This window comes from Girardinichthys multiradiatus, chromosome Y (genome assembly GCF_021462225.1).
Source record: "Girardinichthys multiradiatus isolate DD_20200921_A chromosome Y, DD_fGirMul_XY1, whole genome shotgun sequence".
Taxonomy (NCBI): domain Eukaryota; kingdom Metazoa; phylum Chordata; class Actinopteri; order Cyprinodontiformes; family Goodeidae; genus Girardinichthys; species Girardinichthys multiradiatus.
In genome coordinates this window covers 10,956,986-10,968,395 of record NC_061818.1, presented here as the reverse complement: position 1 = coordinate 10,968,395, position 11,410 = coordinate 10,956,986, and the positions used below count along the sequence as shown (strand labels likewise).

The 11,410-nt window shown below is 37.2% G+C and overlaps 1 protein-coding gene across 1 annotated transcript in view; it reads right to left on the bottom strand.

The window, feature by feature from the left end:
• Positions 1-301: 301 nt before the first annotated feature.
• LOC124863731 (guanine nucleotide-binding protein G(I)/G(S)/G(O) subunit gamma-13) overlaps positions 302-11,410 on the bottom strand; it is a 30,330-nt gene continuing 19,221 nt past the window's right edge. The window contains exons 2-3 of the mRNA XM_047358189.1: positions 6,914-7,040; positions 302-5,209 (exon numbers count right to left, since the gene is read on the bottom strand). Coding sequence (XP_047214145.1) covers positions 5,104-5,209; positions 6,914-7,011 — 204 coding nt within the window. The 5' untranslated portion in view covers positions 7,012-7,040 and the 3' untranslated portion in view covers positions 302-5,103. The remainder of the gene's footprint in view (positions 5,210-6,913; positions 7,041-11,410) is intronic.

Genomic DNA, 11,410 nt, shown 5'->3' with positions numbered 1-11,410 from the left:
ATTAAATTGGCTGGAGAATATTTGTGAACATCAGTTTTCAAGTTTTGCCACAAATTCTCAATTGATTTTGGCTCTGAACTTTGACCTAGTTGTATGTTTAAGGTTTTTGTCCTGCTAAAAGGTGAGAATAAGTCTTAAAAAATATCCCACTTTAGCTTTTTTTTGTCCTGTCCTCCTCGTAGTCACATGGGACGCATCCCTGCATCTTCAGGCAAGAGCACAATATATCTTTAGTACATCAGAGGAAACTATTGATTGATTTATTGCACCGATGCATAAAAAAACAGCCAAGACCACCAGATTGTCTAAAAATCTTCTACTTTATTCAGTAAGTTAAATGTTTTTGTAAAACATTTAATAAAAAATCGGTCTATAATTTATTGCTCATTGTCATTCTTATACTAGGACTTTTGATCTGATGCATATTTTTTCCAAAGCACTCTTCACATAGAATATGTTGCTAAATATCTAGACAAAGTCTTATACAGTCACAATCTTGTAATATGAGACATACATACCCAAGTTCAGATCATAGAAAAACAAACCAAACAAGTAAAGCTACAGAAGCAGGACATGAAACAGACAAGGGACAAGCAGATGTAGGAGTCATCTCATGTACGTCTTCTGTAGTTTAGGTCGAGACATTTTGGTGCTTTGCCAATGATTCCCCTAAAACGAAGCATGTTCAAATGCATTAAATCTTAACGCTATTTTATATTTTAGAAAAAAAACTTGTCCATGTTAGCCGAGTTATGTCCTATTTCATACATTAATGTTCAAATTCTTCCATAGACTGATTAAGGAACATTGTTCTAGTTCTTTTTAATTGTCAATTTTGACGTGTCATTTTGCATCTAGTTGTGTTCAAATTAATAGCAGTACAATCTTACGAAAGAAAACTGAAAACTATCATTCCAATGGAGTATAGAACAGCCATGATGGCAATGAGCAGATCCAGAGTGATCAAAGACCTAAAGGTATCTGTGATTACTGCAACAATTAGAACACACTGATGTAAAACCAAGGTCTCTGCAAGAGTGCCCCACAAAGTCCTATTGTTGAGAAAAATTATGTGTGGAAGAGATTATAATATGCCAAAGAACCCACTGACTAGCCTGCAGAAAGATTCTGTAACATTTATGGACCAATGAAAGCAAGGCAGACAGTCTGTCTGACGACATCCAAACACATAGTTCACGCCAAACTACAGAGTAAGGCATGTGGGCGGAGGCATATGGTATGAGGATGTCTCTCTTGCTATGGTGTTGGGCCCATTGTTTGCAAACCAGGGATCAGTTTGAATGCATCAAAATAGTTGATGAGGTCCTGTTACTGGAGAGGAAATGACTTGGAAATGGGTGTTTCAACAAGACAACAACCCCAAACACACCAGTAAACAAGCAGCACCTTGGTTCCAGAGCACCAAGATTAACGTCATGAAGTGGCCAACCCAATCCCTGTGCCTTAATCCACAAGAAAACATGTGAGGTTGAATCAAACATGCTGTTTCTGAGGTGAAACCAAGAAATGCAGAAGAACTGTAGAATGCAGAGCAGTGGTTCAGGACTGGAATACCATTTCACAGGTGCCAGACGTTGGTCGATTCCATGTGACACAAATGTGAACCAGTTCTCAGAAAAGGTGGTTAACAAAATTAACTTCAGTGATTAAGTGGGAAATTTTTATCTTCTAAGCGTTTATCTTCTAAGCGTCAGTTTAAATAGAACATGTTTGAGTTTTTATGACAAATGCAGACACTGCTATATTTTTAAACAGTCAATTTTTTCCACTCTGTAGAATGATAACAAATGTAATAATTTTTTCTTCATGCTTTGATACTGACTCTGCAATACTATTATTTTGAACACAACAGTACACTTATGTTTTATTGTTACAGTTAGCATATGTTTGGAATGTAAAACATCTCTGTACATGCTTTCCCATCAGAAAACATAGATAGATAGCTTATTTAGTAACTTTTAATGGCAAAAAAGTTAAAATACAATTAAAATACATTTGGAAGTAAAGTTTTCAAACTTCCAGGAATGACCACTGAAACAGACTACATCTGACTGAATACAGTACAGAGAAGATGTGACGCTCTGCTGTCCCAAGTTGTTTCCAGACTCCAGTGTCCTTGCCACTCCTCCCTTCAAACACATTCTCACTGAGTAGCGTGCATATGTGTGTGTGTTGTTGATCTGCTCTGCCTCCTGTGTGTTTGCATGTGTGATGCAGCTGCATGTGTGCTCTGCAACACACATGGGAGCCTCTTGTCCAAATTTATTTCTGAAATATGCACACATAAACATAAGATTGCAGTCGCATGCATTCACAGGCCAGCTCTGAGGTCATTGGTGATGTTGGAACCTCATGCAACATATTTACATTCTCATTTTAAGGAAACTGTGTACAAGGCAGTAGTAGATGGTGATCTGGCAAGGTGTAGCTTTTTTTGTAGTTTTATTTAATTTTATTTTTTTAAGGGCGACTTAAAGAGAAATGGGTGTGACTATACAAAATAGCTAAAGGTTAAGGAACATTCTCTTCAATAAATAAATAAATAAGTTAATAAGTTAAAGGGGTTTTTCTATACATGTGAGGAGGGATGTGTGTGAAAGGTTTCTTGTGTTGGTTTCCATGTTTGTACATGGTCTTTAGGGGCTGTAGTTCAGTAGGAGAGGGAGCAGAAGCCTAAACCCACCCCAGAGACCGAGAGTTTAGTTTTGCTATGACTATACAAGCAGAACTACCGACACCATGACACTGAAGCTAAAGCTCAATATGAGGATTCTCCATTAAATGAAGTTTCAAATCTGAAAAAGGCAGCAGTAAGCTAGTTTTGGAAGCTTCTTGGGTGATAGCATAGTCTGCACAAACGCTGCTAAATATACTCAGAGAGGTATTCTTCAAACAGTTTGAGTAGCAGAGCCACGGTTCTCTTAATATGTCCATAAGTAGCCACATCCAGTCACAGAGTGTTGCATTGTGTACACTTAACCAACCAAAAACAACGACACTGGTCATTAAACAACTTTCTTGGCGAACATTCTCATAGGAACCAAGTCAGATTTTCACACCTCGGGTCAACACCAGTTACCATGGCAGCTATTGTTAATCCTTTTGTTCTCTTTGTGTTTTTCAACCACAACTGTGTTACAGAACGTGACAGGTTAATAATGTGGTGACCATAAAAAATTAATGCAACTGACTACTGCAGCAAAGGGGTTTATATTATAGTGTGAGATGTTCAAATATGAATGCTGACAAAACAATTTTTTCCAATATATGGAGAGTGTCTATAAAGGAATAGGTATTTTACTTCTCCCAAAACTCTTGTTTGTTAACTATTTTTGTTTCATGTATTAATACATGATCACTTTAACATGTTTACACTATGCTAACTTTCTAATATGCTAAGAGTTATACCCCTCTACAGAGACATTTTGGTGGAATTCAATATGCACGACTGTGACATTTTGACTGGACAGCTAAGAAATTAATAAATTAATAAATCAGCTTTTCTTATGTAATTCAAGGAGATATCAAGATATATTGAAATCCCTAACTGCATACACTATAGATATTTTTTCTCAGCCAGGCATTACAGCCAAACTTGTAGAATGAAACTCGTAGAATCAAGCAATCGCTTAAAATAGAAACTGTCTGACAACATGAAGTAGAAGACCTCAAAGAGCAACACATGATGTCCCAATTAAAATAAATCAAAAAACACAGGAAAAAAAGTCATTAACATCCATCACTATGGAAGGATTACAGTGTCTCAAAAAAATGTACCCAAAAAACTCTAAAGCTCCAGTGAAAAGCTAAATTACTAACGCCATACCAGAACGTCTCAATGAATTCAAAGGGCTAACATTATTAGCAAGTCTAATGTATTGCTAGAATAATGATTCTCCCAAAACAATCATAGCTCATGTTTTCTTAGAAAGTATTTAGCATTACCTCTTATTCTTTATGTTTTTCAGCTTGCATTTGAGGTTTATGGTGGCAGAGTCAGAACAAAGTGAGACAGATCTTGAAAAACACATAATAACTGCTATTTGGTTGTTCCTGCTCAGAAATCAATCTTTACAAAGTAGGCTGCTAGTTCATGATCAAGTTTACCCAAAAAGTTTTTTTTTTTTTTATTCCCCACTTTTAAAGGGGTCATTACTGAATATATCCACTTGCATGTTCGCTTTTGCAGACTATTGTTTTAGCATGGACTGGACCCAACAGTTTAAACGTCTTTGCTAACGATAACGTTTAGCTAAACTGTTGAGATTTACAAGATTTTTCTCTGTAATTCTTCAAATCAAACATTATTATGTCCATCAGTTTTACTCTCTAAACTATGGTTAATTGATGCAAAGAAATATATGTCTACAGGGGACAACACTCTTATGTTGATTACCCAGTAAATGCTAACTTTTGTATTGGAAGAACCATCCAAACCAGATTTCACTCACCTACAGTTACTTACTCAATCTGAAAAGTTATTCTTGGTTATTTATTTCAGTTTTAATAAAACTCCTAAGACATATATCAGTTTTTTAGCCTCATATTTGTGAATTCTCTTGTTTGAGTTAAAAGTTAATAAATGTGGTTGTGTTTTTAATGATGATGATAGCCTTAAATTTCTTCCAGCACACCTATAGTCAGTCTGGCAGTGAGAATGTGATGGTATTAAACACCTCTGATTCATTAAAGTGGGAATTTAGAAAAAAACTTCTGCTAAGAAAATGCGACTGATGGCAGTATAAATAAACAATCATACAGTATATTCATACAAACCAGTGTAGTACAAGTTATAATTGTTGCTCTCATATCACAGTGATGCTAGGTTGCCTTGGCAGGAATAAACTTGAAGAGTCAGACAAGGTTTGGAGCGATGAAGTGTGCAAGTGTCATTGTTTCTGTGCACTTGTTGCTGTTTGTGTGTGCGGGGTGAGGTGGGGGATATCAGCTGTAGTACATTCATGGTGAGGGCTCATTTGGCGCTGTCCCGCCTCTGCCCTCACAGTCTGGGTCGGCTTCAGGGGTCATCTGTAGGGTTACTGTTGAAACTGGCGGTCCTGGGCGGTTGGAGGTTTCTTCTTCCTAGAGGAGGATGCATTTGCCTTTCTCCACCCACGGGTTGTTTTTCATCAGCTCTGGGTTTAGAAAGGGATCTTCGGGAACACCGTCCTCAATCCATTTGACCAAACTTTGTGGAAAGAGAGAAACAGAAAGTTTTCTTTTATTCCCTAAATTTTGTTTTTACTGTTTGTAAAAGTAACTCTGTTTAGACTCAATGAACATTTTACCCAACTATTGGCAACAAAATTGAATTTTCAGAAAATGTCAACATTTGCTTAAAGTGGGCATATACCTTTTATTTCACACTTTTGTAGTACTTTGGGATTAAAAAAAAAAAGTGTGATATGAGTCAAATTTATTCTTATTGATATTTCTTTATAGCAGTATGATTCAAAATATTTTTATTTAATCTGTACATATTGCAATGACCCACAAAGCTCAGAAGACCTTTAACTACAATTTGGCATTATAGGATATTTTTACTGGCAAAACTGGGCAAAAAAAGGTAAGTCGACATCTCCGACTAATAAACAATTCACTTCTTGCAGATACATTACGCTGTTACCATCCACCATAGAATTAGACACTTTTTGTGATGAAATAGTAAAACATGCAATCGAAGAAATAAACATGGAAAAAGGGATTTGAAAAAAAAATGAAACTGACAGGGCTGAAGTGCAGCACAGACAGACATGTCCAATCAAAAGCAGCACTGGAGAAGTTGTTTAATGTCTTGTCCAAGGATACATTGGCACAAAGTATTCGAGGTTTTTCACATTTCTTTTCACATTACAACACAAACGTCTGTGTGTTTTATTGGGAATGTATGGTGAAAGAACAACATAATCTACATCTAGAGACTGACACATTTGCCCATTCTTCTTTGCAAAATAACTTAAACTCAGTCAGATTGGATGAAGGGCATCTGTCGACACCAGTTTTTAAGACATGACTTTCAACTAGGTTTAGATTTGTAGATTTGGTCTTTGACTGGGCCATTGGTCTAAATCATTTCATTACAGCTCTGGCTGTATATTTGGATTCAGTCAAACTGCAACATGAATCTCTGCGGCAATCTTTAGCAAGAGGGTTTTTATTTCCGAATTGTCCCGTATTAACTCTATCCATCTTTCCCATTAACTCTGTGACCAGCTTCACTGTCCACTGATGATAAGCATCCCCACATAATGATGCTACCACCACTGTTTCTCAGTGACAAAGTCAAGGTGATGTGCAGTTCTTCCACACTAAGCCTTTTGTAAAATAGAATATTTTGGTCTCATCTGAAAATGCAACTTCTCCCACATGTTTGCGGTGTTCCCTACATGTCCTTTGACAAAATGCAGATTGGTATTTTTTTAGTTTTAATTTAGAAATATCTTTTCTGAAAAAGGCCAGATATGTGGAGTGTGTGACTGCTAACAGCTTCTCCCCGATGAGATGTAAATCTCTGCACCTCCTCCAGAGTTACCATGCACCTCTTGAATACGTAATGCTCTCCCTGCCTGGCCTGTCATATTTTCCAACATCTATTTTCATATGTTGGACTGTACAGAGCTCTCTGAGATGTTCAAAGCTTGGGATATTGCTTTATCTCTTTTAAAGGTAACAGAATAAGAGAGACTAAATTTGTATCATTTCTTTTTCCCTTCACAAACATTCACATCAGCTCCTTTTCTTTTGGTCTATCACATAAATTCCCACTAAAATACACGGAACATGGCAGGGTTGGATCTTGACAAAATGTGAAAAAGTACAACAGGTATGAATATTTTTGCAATCTGACTAGCAGACAGTCCTCTGGTAGGTTTTCCAAGGCATTTCCACTCACTCTGTGACTGTTTTGGAGGATTTCTCTCGTTTGAAGGCCAGCTGGTATTTGAGGCTCTCCACCTCCTTCTTCATCTGGGGCAGGTCCATCTCTTCCATGGCTGCAGCTTGATATAGGGTTGTTCTACCTGTGCACATAGAGAAGAGACCAGAGTCTTATTTATATAGTATGCTGTTCAAACAGAAGGCAGACTCCATACATCAGTGCCCTGCAGCAAGAGCAGTTACACCTACCACTCCATAGAAAATATTCAGGTTTTTTCTTTTGTATTGTCGAAATGGGAATGTAAAATCCAGTTTCATTTGTCATTCGCTAATGTTATTCTAATTTTGTTTCCATTTTTAGAGGTACTAATTCTTTAATTTCTTCTTGTATGGGTTAATGAAGATAAAGTTGATCTGTTAACGACACAAAGATGGAAATTAGAGAATCATTTGATTCTAAGGGGAAGAAAAAGAACAGCATGTACTTTTGCACTGTCCCAATTCCCATGTAAGTCTATGAGCGACTGAACCTTCCTCTCACCTTCACATCCACTGAGACTGGAGAGCTTACTGAGGCAAAAAAACGTGTGATAAAGAAGGTATGAAAGGCAAACAGAAGCACCGTTAGCTAGATTTGATTTTTCCTATAGAGATTTTTTTTTATCAGGATCCGATTTTAGTAAAGTGTGAATTATTGGTAAATGACTGTATACAATGAGTCAGCACACAAACATTGACATTTAAACCTATAATAGCTGAGAAAATTGATAGGAAAGAGCTACAATTGTCCATAGATTATTTAAGTAAATTTTTTCAACCTTCACTCACAACTTGAATTTTTTTATATTTTATTTTTGCCAACTAGTCAAAGAGTGCAGTTGGCAGCATTGTTGCCAAGAAGGTCCTGGGTTTGGTTCCCGGCTGAGGGTCTTTTTGTATGGAGTCTGCATAGGAGGGTTACTTGGCTTTAATAGAGCCCTTTTTTTAGAGCCCTTAATAACTTGAATCATTTGACATAATTTGATAAGTGATTTTTGTATTTCCACAGGTGGGAATATTCGAAGAGTAATGCAGTGTTGCGTTCCCCCAAACTTGTTGCTATGCCTAGCTGGTCAGCTGGCTGAAACAAGGCATTTATGGTTTTCTAATACTTACAGAAAAGACCAAACTTGGATTCTTGGAAATATTCCCATCCCTGATAAAAAACCCAGTTGATGTGGAAACTAACGAAGTTGCATCTATCTATCTTATAAATGTTTCAATAACGTTTAAAAGTACAGTTGGCAAACTGTTTCAAATTAAATCAATAAGATCAGGTAAGATATTTCTGCTTAAAGTCTTTGTCTTCATGCTGCAATAAAGTGAAACTGTGATAGTTGAACTTCAGGTTATTATATTAGCCACTGCTAGTACCATCTAAAAAAATAGCAGTCCTTGTACTTTTGTCTTTGTCTTTTTTTCAAACTATATTCACAGCTGTGATGCAGTGAGAAGTTGTTTTGGAATCATTAACTGAATTAATTTGCTTTAAAAATTGCTTTGCTTTGTATTGAAAATTCAGTTTGACTACTTTCACTTTCAAGTCTGAAATCCAATTTCAATTCCAAGATTCAGTTTTTTGTGTCCTTGAAACCACATATTAATCAAACACAGATTTATTGATTCACGGATGTCAATAACTATTTCTTTCCTAAATTCAGGGGCTGCATCCTTTGAAGGTCACATTTGTAGGCCGATTACGTCATGGTGAGACGACACAGGCAATCCCACATCGATGGTTCCTTCAAATGTGGCCTACAAATGTGTCGTTCTTTTCCCCAGATTTGTAAGATGGGTCCGGTATATCCTCCGTGACCCACCCTATCCTATGATGCATTGCGTGGCCCACCCTATCCTATCCCACAATGCATCCTAGGATAGGGTGGGCCACAGAGGACATACTGGAACACCCTATCCCAATGCATCAAGGGATAGTTAAAGTAGGGAAAGTGAAAGTAGTCAAACTGAATTGGTAATACAACCAAATGCATTTGTAAAGCAAACAAATTCAGTTTCCAACCATTAAATTCAGCTTCAAAGCAAACAAATTCAGTTTCAAACAATTAAATTCAGTTTCAGTTTACTGAAATTAATTTTCAAACCAATGCATTTAATTTCAAAATACACAAACACAGATTCCGTTTGAACAATTCAAATTCAGTTTCTGATGGCACAAGTTTCTTCCCATACAAAACCCATACAAAAAAAGCTATCCAGCTGCTGTCAGCACGTGACTACATATAGTGAAATAAATGTAAGCTGTTATTATGAGTCCTGTATATGAAAGTAAGTGCTGTAAGCTTGGAGTGCTGTAATGCATGTTTGAAATTCGTATTTTGAAATAAGAAAGGAAACAGTTCTTGAGTTGTCTCCTTGCGGTAACCACAGAGTTAACTAAAGCAGACTTCCTGTCAGGCTAGCTGGTACTCAGTAGAAATGTGTTTGACCATTTCTGCATTAAAATCTAAAAAGCCTGCCAAACCTAATTGAATTATTCTAACTTGAGCAGAGATTATTTACAAAGACGCTTGACATTTATGGAACCTTTGTGCTTTTTTGTTAAAAAACAGTGCTTTCAGTGCTTTTAGGCTTTAGAGCCACTCCTAGACTAAGAAAAGCAACACAAACACATAATGACTAGCAAGGACCACAGATGCAGCATAAATCACACTTGAAGCACTGTGCAGCACCGCCAGACGATCTTCCAGTTTCATCTATTATCGGAAATATTTTTTTTAGCAGTCTGATGTGGATGATCACTTATGAGAATTGCTCACAACATTGATTTATTTGAAGCCCTGAATAAATATGGACAGCCAAAAAGAGGATTGTACCACGGAGATCAGGAAATGCTCGACACACATTTTATGCATGTTACTCAGGCTAATACTCAGGCCCCATTTGTTCCATGATCCCAGCAACATGCTCTGAAAGAACACACAGCCACGTGTTGATCTCTCTGGATCAACTTTTATTAAATAAATCTGTAAAACTGGTTCAGCTGTGCATGTTTATGATTTGAAAGGCGCATATGTCAACTTTTGATATTATTTGTTGAAAGATAGGGTATTCACTCAGGGAAGCAGAATACCGACAGACAGACTAAATTCTTCCTGGAGACCATGACTGGAACAACCCCCTACTATTTTCCTCACACAAAACTAGTTTCGGTGCTCTGACAGAAAACAATGAATCATAAAACAAGAAAGCGTCCCCTTTTTTTATGATCAGTGAATGCACCGTTTGCTGAAATTGTACCATGTTGTTCGAGCAACACTGTTTGACTGGGACACTGTTACTGAGAGATTTAAACTCAAAGTCAGCTATTCTCAAAATCTGTGAAGCATTTAAAAAAGTCAGAGGAAAGAAAGAGATGAAAGGCTTCTTTCTTGAGAGATGTTGAGACATGTCTGCAGGTCAATCAGGCTGCAAGGGATCAAGAGAGCAGGAATTAAATCAGATAACAGTAAGGCTAAACGTTTTACAGTTGCTCTGAGTCATCATTTCAAACATTTGATCATTTTAAACTTTAAACCTTTCTCATGGAACATGCTAGATTTTAATGTCTTAAGCATTTTGTAAAATTCAGAGTTAAAGTGAGGATCTATGTTCTTGGGAGCCTACAAGGACACCGCTGCTTCAGTCATGCTAATTTGAGCTGCTAAAGACAGTTTAAAATATGAACTGTGAAATGTAATTAGTTTGTCTTTGTTTGAAAATAATAGCAAAATCCTGTTTAATCATGTATGCTTTCTCACACACAGTGTGACATCACCTCTGCTTCTAATATAATCAATAATAAAACCCAAAAAACCTAAAAAATGAATGAGCACCCATGGCAAAAAGGCTAGCTGGGTCTTTTCTGATTTCTCTTCTCGCTCCAAACCGACATTCTGTACACATTAAACTGACCCAGTAACACTGTGCCCCTCTTGTCTTTCTCCTTGTACTGGCATATGTGTGTATGCATGTCTCTATGAGGTTCAGATGATAGGGCATCTTGTATCCATTAAAAACTGATCTCAGTGAGATGGTTCAACACAGAAAAAGCAATGGCCTTTTTAGACTTCGCACTTCATGATGATTTAGTAATTGCGGAGGCTGTTGAAGGCAGAACAAAGAACTATACTCTCTATTTCACTGAATGGGAAGTGTAATAAAAAGCTGAGGCAGAAATCTGGTAAAGGCAAAAACAACAAGAATTTAGAGGAAAAATCTCTCCATCCTGCTGCTCTCTTAGCTCCTCCCACACAAAACCTCGGGCATAGGCGAACCCTAAAAATAGAACCTCTCTCCTCGGACTCAAACCCCAGTCCTCTCAGTGGGAGTCAAATGCTGAACACCTTCAGCAACCACATCCTACCTCTTCCCACACATTCCCTCCTAGTCTGGACTGAAAAGAATTGGAAAAATCTGGTGAGAAAATATAAACTCCCTTCCAGTAATAGAAATGCAAAGTAGGCATGGGTCAGTA